Raw genomic sequence first — 12,746 nt, forward strand, 5'->3', positions numbered from 1 at the left:
TTCAGTCATATAGTTATGCAAAATAAAGTTGTGAAAGTCTCCAGACTTGGTTTAACATGGATGAAACAGTGGGTAATTTGTCTGCATCAGAACAGCAAAAAAGATCAGTCAAATGAAAAATCTACATAAAAACGACCAATTTGTACACTTACCTTTTCCATTTATTGTTAATGCTGATGCAATTGTGGCTGTTACTGGCACTGGTAATTGTGGCACTAATGGATGTATCCTTGGTCGGCTCCCCATCCTAGCACGCTCTGCACCAGGTCCTAATAAAGCTCCCACTGGTTTTTCTGCTGCTACTTCTGGTGCTACAGAATCTTCTTGATCCTGTTCAATGTGGTCCATTTTATCAGGGCTTTCATTCTGGAAGCCATCAACTGTTGTCCGGCTTTTAATTGGACTTTTGGGCACTAGGATTTTAATACCCGATTTTGCAAGGTCCATATTTTTCCTGCCAGAAAGAGATGGTGAACTGTTTTTCCGGAACTTCTGGGTGGCAGTAAAAAGTTGATTATTTTTTGACTCATGGTCTTTACCCATAACTAAAGATTTAGTGGATGTCTTTGAAAAAGAACTATTGGTAGATCTAGAAATTTGTTTTCTGGCATTATTTGGAGAGGTCCTGTTTGTCCTGGTTAACGTGCTTTCTTTTTGCTTTTCATTGTGACGTCTGTTAAATTCATGTATATATTCCTCACAATTAACAAGGTGCTGTTCTGGCTCCCAAGTATCATCTTCACTGTCATATCCTTTCCATCGCACCAAATACTCCGTTTTTCCCTTCTTGTTTTTCCTCTTGTCAACAATTCCTTCTACCTGTTAAAAAGGAAAATGAAGGGTTAGATATGGGTAGATGTATAAAAATAAATGTAAGTCAAGTAAGCAACTTCACACAAATTATTTTCAAGTGTAGATAAATTTAAAAATATTGTTGTAGTTCTGTACTTCCATATAGTAGCTCCATAGCTTACAGTCTTTCACTGCTGACTGGAAATGCATCTTTTTAAACTTCGTGATTACTTCCATCTAATACAAGATGTTCTAAAATAACAAAATTATTCTTCAGTAAATATTTTGCGTGCACAAGAGTCTGATTGTGACATATCACAGTTGACAATTAGGGTGAAGCACTGGCCCCAAAAAGCTTTCACACCAACTGCAACAGGGATAGGATTTCACTCTGCAAATATAGAGAGCATGTTTAAATATGCTGTATAAACATAGTTTGTTTACCTCACAAAACTTATGAGTTTGATATTGTTTGAATAATTTAATTAGCCTAAGGCATATGTGAGAACTTCTTGCTTATACTGAGCTGTTCTTTGGTTACCAGGGAAAATACTGTACAGTTCAGAAATCGGGGCAAACAAAATTTTTCAGAGGCCATTCTACTTGTGAAAACAGAGAACTTGTTTTGGCCAGAGTCTTTGATACACATACTTGAACAAATTACTACGCCTCACTTATTTGCAAATAGAGATGATATTTATGTCACAAGTATCAAGCATGAACATGCTACAACTGCATGTGGGACCCACAGGCTAGAGGAATCCAGGCACTGGGGTAAATCGGACAGGGCAGACAGCAGCAGCTGCACAGACGGAGGCGCATCCAGAACTCACACCACTTGCACTAGCCCCACAGGAAGGGAATTCCTCTGCAGAAGAGAGATGCAAGTGCAGTCTTAGGATTACCACTTCTTATCATTTCACCTTTCCTACCTAAACTGCTCCTTTCACTAAACTCTCCAGCCCGCTTCATTTCAGCTACAGGATTAATACAGCTTACCTTCCCATTTCTGTCTTCTTTTCAGTTATTTAAAAAAAAAAAAAAAAAAAAAAAAAAAAGATGGTGGTGGGAACCTACTGCTTATTAAGTTAACTCCTAATCCCAGCGCTTTCTCCTGTATGAGCAAAGAGCATCGGCGTAAACAATGATCACATATAATAATCTTCAGATATTATCCTAGGTATATCTCGGTTTTCAACAGTGAATTCAAAATTTAATTCAGATTTCATTATTATTTTAACCACAGCAGCAATGTAACTATACATCCTGGAACTTGATGTGATAGCTTGCAGGTGTTTACCATGCTATCCTATCATTAGGATGCTGCAGAGTTCTGTTTGCCTAGGTCTTAAAACACACAGAGCAAAACTGTCAGACTAGCTCCACCTTTACCTTGTTACTCAAGTGTATGTTACTGCTAACTCAACATACTTTAAACAGAGTAATACAGTATAAATTGCCCAGATATTTAATATACAAAATGTTAAAATAAAGTAAAACTACTTTTATTCTGCCATTGCACTTTTTAATAGTGTTACTGACTTCTGAAAAACATATAGCTAGAAAAAGATTACAAGGAACTATTATTTTTTTCATGAAACTATATTTAAGAACATCTTAAAAACACTACCCCAAATAAAATAGTCACCATGAAGGAATAAGCCTTCAAAATTTTTTTAATAGACACTGACTAAAAAGATCTTAGAGTATTAAGTCAGAAACATTAAAGACATTCATGAATCAGAAACCTGAAATTATATTGTCAAGGGAAGGAGGAAAAAAAAAAAAAAAAAAAAAGGCATTTACTGCCATGATCTCTTTCCCCCTCTTGCTCTTCTAAAATAGAGTTCTTAAATATGAATCTCAGAGAAAGATCTTGGCTACTAGCAGATAGTTGTATTTTCTATTAAGAAATCTTAACAAACTGCATCTATTGTCAGACACAAAGTTCTGCTGATATGTTTTAATAGTGGATGGCCACCCATTAAGGACATGTCTTCTTAAAGTACGAAGCCATTCTTCTCATCCAAAAAAACCAGACAACTTGCAGAGATAACAGATGAACTCTAGGATAGGGGATGTAAAAATTTATTCCTAACCAGATGATTTATAGCACAAATGGAAATGCATGTGGGAAACTATTATATTTAGCCGTATTGTCCAAGCATGCAGCAAAATCTACTTTGACATTGCTCTTTGTGATTAAAAAAAAGATTTTGTTTAGGTCTTCTTGAAGACATCTTATTTCTCTTATTTACAATACAAAAATGATAGCAATTAAGCTGTGATACACAATTTATCACATGGCTTTAGAATTTTAGTGATGGACATCTTCAATTGCCTCAACTTGATTAGTCTAGCTTCCCTAGGATTACTTGAAAAATTGCTCAGGAATATTCCGCTGAGACACTTTTGTTGATCATAACAGCCACAGAAGTGTTTCTCTTCCAGATTCGGGAAGGGAAGACTCTCATGCTTCCATAACGTACACCGAGTTAGTGATCCTAGACTAGTGCTTATTTCTCTTTTGCTAATGATAAAGATGGTGCTTTTCTGATCCTATGACGAGTTATTTTAGGGAGTTAAGAACTGGCAGAGTGCCCCTAAGCACCAGGGTAAGAGCAAGACTGCATCCTTAGTGGTGATCATGCCAGAAATACTGGTGACAACTAGTTCTTGTCAGCTACCATTTCTGCAGTGTCCACTGCCTTCTGCCACAGGGTAATACTTATTTTTAATTTTAAAAGGTTCTGTACTGCCAGGATTTGCTGCTAATGTTCATTTTTCAAGTGCAGTGGAAGAACCAAAAAAGAAAATGATGTAAAAAGGAAAGATAGAACAAGTGTGGAAGAAAGTTATCAGGCAAAAAAATTGGATGGCAAAAGGTACGTATCCTAGTTTAAATAAACTTATTAAATGATCGCTTTCCCCACCTGGGGTATTGATCAATGATGTTCAAAAACCTCAACCAGCCAACAGCAAATCAAACAGAAAAGCAACACACTACTCGGAGGTGTGATCCAACAGTGCCCAAATTACAATCCCAAATATAACAATTATACTTGAGCTTTTCTGTAAAATGGTAAATCCTCCTTCCTTCCAAGAATGTAGTGAGAATTGGTTAGTGTTTGCTTTCTCTCTCTGAAGAAACAGATACTTTGATTTCAATTACTTTTATTAACAAAATACACAGCACTTACACTTCAAAAAAAAAAAAAAAAAAAAAAGGACAATAACATGATACGGTTGCAGTCAAATGGGCTGTTTGGCTAAATCTGCGCCAGGGAAAAGAGTACCACTTCTAGCCCATCTGCAAATGCTCCTCCCTGTCCTGTGCTCAGAGACAGCAGCTCCTCCCCATCTGCCAGCATAACTTCTTCTGTAATTATTCCCTAATGTCAAAGTGACCTGGCTTAGATATTAAGAATACCTGAGCTAATGTAGGCATCCTGAAATAACTGGTTTGGAGAGCAGCCACATATGCAGTATTTCTGACACATCTAAGAGGACTATTATGTTCAGCAAGGACAAACAAACACCTATGAGCAGGACTGGTAAAGTAACCTCTTCGTTCTGTTACAGTCTGAAAAAGAACTTGTAATCTTAACCTAAGAAGAAAGATCTTTAGTTCAAGTCAATTAAAGCGAGGATGAAATTCAAAACGATGGTCTCAGAGTCTAAAAGAGATTGTGTTTTGGGGCACATTTGTGAACTCTAAGGCATACTGTACATATGTCTATCATACTTTAATTAAAGACTTGAGAAAGATAAGAGGTAAAGTTGTCCCCATATGGGAGGAAAAAAAAAAAAAAAAAAAAAAAAAACAAACCTCAAACAGAATGAGCAAAATAAGCATATAAGTAGGTAAGTAAATATTGAAGAGGTACTGCCTTGCTTATCATAAATCCATTTTCCATTCCCACAGTGTTCCTCTCTGTCCTCACATTTATGCCAGACTAAATTAATTTAAGGTTAACGGAATAGAATCTATTTGACTTCATAGTCTATCTGTTGTCTGTAAAATATACCAGAAGGCCTTGTTCTGTTAGCTGAAGGCCATGCTTACATTAGTGTTTTGGTTCAGAACAATAGTGCAATTTAGAAGCAAATGATTCCCCCCCGTCCCTCCCTTCCCACTTGCTGTGCAATGGTTTTGCTCACAGACTGTTTTTTGTACACATGATCTGAATTCTTTCTGAAGAAAACTTAACTGGAAATGGTGCTTCAGATACACAGAACATGCTTCAATCCTAAGGCAGACACGCGGGTCCAAACAAGTGACGGCTCTGAACAACTTCAACACACATGTGGCGTGGATATTCAAACCCAAGAGGCTCCACTAAATCTAGTCAAAAATAATAATGCTGTATACGTAGGGGCCTCAGGATCAACCGCTTCAATCTACTGATTTGCTACTATTGCACCGAATTACTGATGTAGACTTTCCTTAATTCAGTGACTCGAGCTAGAATAAGTGCAAGTCTTGCACGTTTACTTGTGCTACATGTGAACAGTTGTCCTGAACTAAATTAGAAGCAATCCTGTATACAAATGGGGCCTTAATAATCAAAGTCATTCATAAACACTGCTGACTGCTTATTTCTTCTATTGAAATCTTGTAGAAGTCAATGATAAACATTTTGAATACTGCTTCTTATTGTAAATAAGATAAATGCATTCTACATAAAAAATACACAACTGATACATCGCAGCAGACACCACTTCAAAAGAGTTTAGGGCCAAACTTTGCTTAAAGTAAAAGGAGAAAATCATTTGGGGAAAACAGTTAATCATCAAACTACTTTTTGACTATGTCTGCAAAATATATCCCAAAGTGTGCAAAATGTACATTAAAATCTTTTAATGCACACATTTAATCAGAAAGGACAATACTTCCAATAGCATATGACTTAACACCAGGTGGAAACACTGCTCGCTACAGGTAGCACCAGCAGGTAAGTTTAAAAGCTGCTTAACAAATATATGTTCAGAATACCAAAACCACAGTACTGCATGGTTTAAGTTCCAGTCAACACCATTAAAGAAAAAAATACTAGAATACAGTATAAATCCTAGAGTTCATCTTCCCTGCAGCTTGCACCAAGATTCAACTTACTCCCTTTGCATCTGTCTGGGAGCACATGTAACCCTGCTGCCACATACCCCTGGAGCTGACTGATTTGATTAGCAGAACAGAGTGATTGGATTAACAGTCGATGAACTGTTGTAAACTGAGCTGCTGCATCCTCATGGCACAACTAGAGCAGACGTCTGCAGCGCGGGAAGCTCAGGCCATGGCTCCATCCGTATTATACACGTTGTCCTGGAACTCGGAGCTGTATAAAATAAATACCCATTAGATATGGCCAGACTATTGCCTTTCTGTCAAGTTAGCTGCAGCACATGATACAGCTTTTGTGCTACTTTTATGACAGCTCTAGGAAGACAGATAAAACCTGATCCGGCTTAAGGCACGCCAATACAAAGTTAACCCACAAGTGTCTCTTCTGGCAACCAGGATCAGCAGGATGCGTTTACGCAAGATCAACACTTTACAACCGCCAGCCGCTGTCCTTTTCGATCCAGTGCTGGGAGCGTTACAGCCTCATCCTCCCAGCGTCCTGAAGAAGCAGCTTGTGCAATAAAGTTGGGACTGATTTGTGCATGTGAACAGGAGTCAGACAAAAGCTAAACTCCAGTTATACTTTCTGTGGTCCTCCATACCAGCAGTGCAATAAAGAAACTGTATATCTCAATCCTCCTCTCAAAAGCTAAACCACCATGTCAAAATAACTAAATAACAAAATCAAGATACTAATATACTTGATCTCAACCTGACATATCAACACAACAAATTGGAACCTTTAGTATGGGGAAATTTCATAAAGATAATAAATGTCAATGTTTCTGTACAGGACAGTTAGAAACATTTGGCAAACTCTCACAAATTGAATCAGTTTTACAATTTAGAGAATATTTCATGGGGAAAACAAGTAGATCAACTGATTGTTTCAAGATATGAATTTGATTCCGGAAGCAAGAGGAGAAATGGTTTCAAGGACACCTACACCTGGGACAAGGGATTAACAACAGAACAGTTTGAGTTATTTTACTGCTAGAGATTGTAATAACACTAAAAAAGACAACAGACTAGAGGATTTTAACACTTCTAGGACCAAGGTTAAGAAACATCAAGGCAATCCAGAAACAGGCCTGACCAGTAAATGTTTGGTTTAGATCTCTGAAAAATTAGTTGCTTCAATCATGAGACAACAGGGATTGAGTGAAGTCACTAGTGTTCTATACTCCACATTTAAAAGTGGCATTAACTATTTCTCCTGAAAACAGTTTCCCCTTCACCTTTCCTCCACCTACTGGAAGAGGTTCATTACTCTAGATGCAACAATACACACTCAATTAATGCTTGCTCCAGCCAGTGTCTCTCTCATCTTCAGGTCTCGCCTGTGCCTACCGCTCCATCTGCCTCAGTTATCAAATCAGAATATTGGATTTCTGTAGCAAGAAGCCCCAAATTTTATCATACACATAAAAAACAAAAACAAGAACAACAAAAAACCCCAAATCCTTAATTTTCAAGTCTCTCAGAATTTTAACACATCTGGAGGATTCAGCCTTCAAAAGTAGCAAAACTAACTAAGCTCCCTTAATTTCAAGGTCACAAACATCTGGTCTTGTTGAAATGTAGTCATTGACTCTAAGGAGTATTTGTTGCGAGTTTTTAAAACATATCCACCTTTATTGAAGTGTATGTATATGTATGCATAGTCTGTAAAATACTGAAGGGATAAATTGAAAACTGCTGTGAAGATGTAACTGCTAACAAAGACTATGAAATAAACTTTCAGAACAAAAAACATCTTTTCCCTTCATAAACTGTTCAACTTCTAGTCTTATTCTTCAGTCATAATTTTAGTAGTTCTTTAGTTACAGTCACATTTGTCTTTACACAGCCTAGGACAAGTCAAAGCAGCACTATATGAACTAGCTGCAGTTAAAAAAACTTTCAGAGATGGTGACTCTTTTTAAAGCTATGTAAAAATCTGATATACAGCTGACTCGAGAAATTGCTAACAGAACGAGACAGCCACCTAGACCAAGAAACAAAAAGTTACTGTGGCTGAAGTATAACTGGACAAGTTATATAAATGCCAAAACTTTCATATATCTGTCCATTTTCATATAAAAACTTATGCGCTAATGTGCCATCATTATTGAAAAAGTACTCATTATTTGAGATGTTCAATGAGACATTCATGGAAGACATTTAGCTTATGATGTATTTGCCGTTTGGTTGCTGCAAAGACTTTTTGTTCAATATAGAAATCTCTCAAGACTTCATAAAGCAAACCTCGATGTATCTGTCACTTATGACAAAAATTTGTTAATTATATTTACTTATGTATTATGCTAGTATTAATGATGCTCTTGCTTTTCCACTAACTTGTGTGGCAATGGAAGTTTGCCAAAATCAGTACTTGTGAATAAGAAAACAATACCAGCAAAAGAGAAACCCATAAATTGAATTCATGAGGCTATATATGACATCTTGCTATAATACCACAGATTTTCTTTGGTTGACACCACTTTAAGGCCAGAAGGAACCTGATCATTTTATTTGTTATTAACTTTCTACCATTTCTAATATCTTGCTCAAATGCAAGTTATCTTCCAGAAGGATACTGTCTTAAAAGAATCAAAATTCATATTCATCTGATACTTGGTTTCAACAGTTTAGTTTCTGTTATTGTTAAAAATCTGTGTCCTACTTCTTAGTTAAATTTGTTTGGATTCAGCTTCTGGTCGTTGCTGCTCGTTAGGCTTTCCTCTCCACCACTGAAAAGTGCCTAATTACCTAGCATCCTGTCCTCATACTATTCTGCAAAGTCACTGTAGGCAGGTCACCTATCAAGTCTGCTTTCATAAATGAAGAGGGCTGAGCTTTAGTTCTCCTATTAGAATGCTTTTGCTTGAGCTTTCCAATAGTTTCTTTGCAAACTCTTCACATTTCCATTACCTAATTAGAAAGTTCACATCATAGTTACATCGCAGCATTCTAGTATTGGTTTCACCAATACCATATACACAGGCAAAGTCTCTACTTTTTTTGCTAATTAATGTTTCCATTTTTATTCACCCAAGATCACATTATCCCTTTATGCCACAAGATCACAAGTTTACTTTCCCCTTGCCAGCACACCTGTGGCACTCTTCCATACTTCTACATTTTCTCTCTCTTCCCCCAGCCCCAGCTTTATTTTGATTGAAGACTGTCCATTCTTTTAGAATTCCTGAATACAAGCTATACAAGAGCTAACTTTGTGGCTATCTGCAACATTCAATTAATATTCTGGCCTATAGCTCATAATTAAAATTTTAATTCATCCACGGCATAAATTTCTAATCAAGTAGCCTATAAAAATACAAGTTTCTCAGTCAAGCTTGTAATTCATCATCAACATTGTGACTGATATCCCCCTATAGTCTTAACAAAGGCAATAGACAATTTAATAACTGCATTCTCATCAACACAAATGGTTCCAGAGAACCATAGCTGTGCCATGTGCCATACCGAGGCTGCACAGTAACTTCCTGAAAAGGCACTTCATGAAGTTTTATGCCTCATACATTCAAAAATCTGACCATCACTGTGCATGTAATTTCTTTATGTTCAATATAAAAATACTAATCGTAATCAGAAAAAAAGATCTTTGGAAGCCTTTTCCATGGAGGCCACAAGAGAAACATTGTGAGGGAGGAGGAGAAGTAGCCAGTAACACAGTAACTGTGCTTTAGAGAACTAATTTACTCGAGAAACAGTTTGTCCAAAATTTACTTACTCACAAGTCACCACTGATGATTGATGTGGCTGGCTAGAATGCCAGCACCACAGATCTTTCCAGTTACAATTTACATAGAAAAAAATCACAGTAAGTTGTAGTGGTACGAGTTAAAGCCTACTGCAGAATTTTTATCAATTGCCTTACCTTAATTATAGAAATCTAGCTATCATACAAATGGTTAGAAAAATCTTACTCATCAACTCACTTTTCTTGACTCTTCTATTTACAAATCTTATAAATATCATTCACAAAAGCAGAATGAAAATACCTGAAAATTTATTAAAATGTATGTAAAACCAACTACTAGATATAAACAAACTCCTGCAACAAGTTATTGTTACCAAACATGCACTGTTTCTTCCTTTCGAAGTAAGTAGCAGCAAAGGTCTTGATCAAAGGAAACTAATAAAATCACTAGCATTTCATTTAAGATGTGCATTCTGGGCAGTCGAAGCTATTGCATAAGCATTACTACGTTATTCTCATTAAGTTATCAAAATTTTCTCATCACGAGTTACCAGAAGATCTCAGCATCACCCACACATAGAATTCCCAAAGGAAATTCTTTCCATCTTAAATTCATTAGTAACAGCTATAACCCAGAAAGCAAATTCTCGACCTTTTATTTCAAGGGCCAATATTCCATCTGTAATTGTCAAATCCTGCTGCTGGTATCTCTTGACTGTAGCCATGAAAAGGACAAGCCTCAGACTTGTTGCAACCAATATTATCCCAAAGAAAAACAAAATATGGGAAACTAGAAAGTGTATTTATTATTGGTGACTATGGCAACATAAAACACAGACAACTCTTTCAGTCAAATATGCCCATGTTTCAGGGTGTGATGGTTTGGGAAAAAGTAGTAACACATTAAAGCTACCTCACAGTAAGAGTTTCAACAGCTTGACTAGTATTCACTTAAAAGATAATGCCAACAGAAATAGTCACTTTATCATGCAACTAGAATAATACAGTAGCAGATGAAGAATTCATCAACGTTAAGCATCGAGACTGCAGACATTTGCTTTCAAAGCAGGAGACACTGAACGTTAAACAGTGCTCAATTACAAAGACTCTCTAAAAGCAAGTGACTGATAAAAATTCAAAATATTTTCTCTAAGGAGTGCATTAAGGGGAGAACAGCTCATAGCACAACCACGGACCTACTGTATTCCAAATAAGCTAGAGAAAGCATCTATATACTTTCGTTACGGCTAGGTAAACTTCAGAAGTGGTAACTACAGCACAGAAGAGGAGAAAGAAGGAAAGAAGTACAGGTCACTTGAAAAGGGAACTGTGGTTAAATTATCAAACTCCACTTAAATCTACAATAATACTTTAATGTATGAGAAACAAATGATGCCTTTCAGCAGCCTACTGCTTGCAGAAGGGACAGTGATACAAGTCTGCTATTAGAGATCTCTTGACCAAGCCTCTGTAATAAGGGACACCAGACCTCCTATCAGCCCTTAGCAGCTTGGCAGGTAGCACTCCCTTTTTGCTTTTCTCTCTTAGAAGTTCTGAGGTGCTTGTCCTCTACAAAGACGATTAAAGACAGCTTTCTTTGGAATCTATTTGAGAAGACAGAATAACTCACAGTTACAGGCTTCTCATGGACTCCTCCCACCCTTGCCACATAAGTTTAGGATAAACACAGAGTTAAAGTGATTTCAGCAAGATGTAATTCAAGCTTCTGGATACAAGACCATGACTGCATTTTGGATTTCAAACACAGAAAAACACACAAAACAATTCTAGATCACATTTAAGAGGAACATTCTTTACCAGCTTTTTCTGTATTCCTGACCTCAATTCCGACACATCCTAGATGAACAAGCTACAGAACTGTGGGTTCCCAGTCACTCTGCCTGATACATGACTTCTCTCAGCACTTGATCTAATCCTATCCTGGAAAACTGGTGATGTGGAAATACCCCCTTATCAACGAACCCCACCCTGCACAGCTGTCTCTGCTTTCTTTCCCTGGGGCATTTATTGGTAGACAATCTCTCTTCCCACGAACTATCACCTGGGAATAGCCATTTCTCTGGTTTAAATCTCGACTCTCTTCACATCTCCCTAGCTTTTAGTCTAAACCAAAATTCTCATTTTGTATCTAAGGCAACAGCAGCTTTCAGGGCTCCACTCTCCCACTTTCATTGTCTTTTGTATTGGGCTGGGGGATACAAATATAGCTGGCAACTGTGCTTGGTAAAGATTCTTCCAGTCTGCAAATTTTTAATGTTTATTTGTAATAACTAGGAAGTTCTAGAACGTTCTTACAATGTAGACATTTGTAAAAATAAGTGAATAAATGAGTCAATTGAAAATAAAATTGGCCTGCCTTATATTGCCGTAATTAACATACATTTAACCCCTGTTGGCATAATGTATGTGAAAATACGCTTCTAATAACTATGTCTGTCCTGAAATGTATCTAGGGCTTTAAGCATGACATACTCCTAAATATCAATTTACTACTCATTAAACATAACACATTACACTGAATATTACAAACCGATGCCGCTAAGATTTTCTTCTGTCTTTTGAAAATACATACTGTGTTAGTCCTGGCTGTTTACTGATCCTATCCACCGTTAGTTCATACGTGAACGTTAAAAATAACAGACACTAGAAATTAAACTAATCATCCTGTTGTTAGCAGATAAAATGTGTTGTCCCATCTCAAAATCCCTCATGTTTTGACCATGACAACAGAAATAGCAGAAGTGAGGTGTTTTAGGCTTGGAAAACGGCAAGTTCAGTAATAGCAGCTTGTGTTTAGATAGCTCTCCTACTCACTTTTCTGTAATTTAAGTATTAAAAGAAAAAAAAAAGCTAGAAGCACTTTTTCTATTACATGGTTAAAAAGAATTTCTGAAGCAATATAGATATAAAAACCTCCTTCAGAAGAATCTTTTATTTAACATCCTCTGAATCAGGATGTAAGATCAGGGAAAAAATACTCAATTTCCAGAATCTGATGATGATAAAAATAATAATGTTAGTTGTTATCCACACTTCTTCTTGCCCATTATCTGGGTCTGGAGAACATTGTCTCAAAGGTGGCCCTGTAGCATTGTACTCTTGGTA

At 36.8% G+C, this 12,746-nt stretch overlaps 1 protein-coding gene across 2 annotated transcripts in view; it reads right to left on the minus strand.

Moving 5' to 3' along the window:
* Window positions 1-12,746, minus strand: part of CDYL (chromodomain Y like) — a 105,965-nt gene that overhangs the window by 56,207 nt on the left and 37,012 nt on the right. For both annotated transcript variants that reach the window (XM_026114899.2, XM_026114898.2), the window contains exon 2: window positions 153-819. In XM_026114899.2, coding sequence (XP_025970684.1) covers window positions 153-819 — 667 coding nt within the window. The remainder of the gene's footprint in view (window positions 1-152; window positions 820-12,746) is intronic.

This window comes from Dromaius novaehollandiae, chromosome 2 (assembly GCF_036370855.1).
Source record: "Dromaius novaehollandiae isolate bDroNov1 chromosome 2, bDroNov1.hap1, whole genome shotgun sequence".
NCBI classification, from domain to species: Eukaryota; Metazoa; Chordata; class Aves; order Casuariiformes; family Dromaiidae; genus Dromaius; species Dromaius novaehollandiae.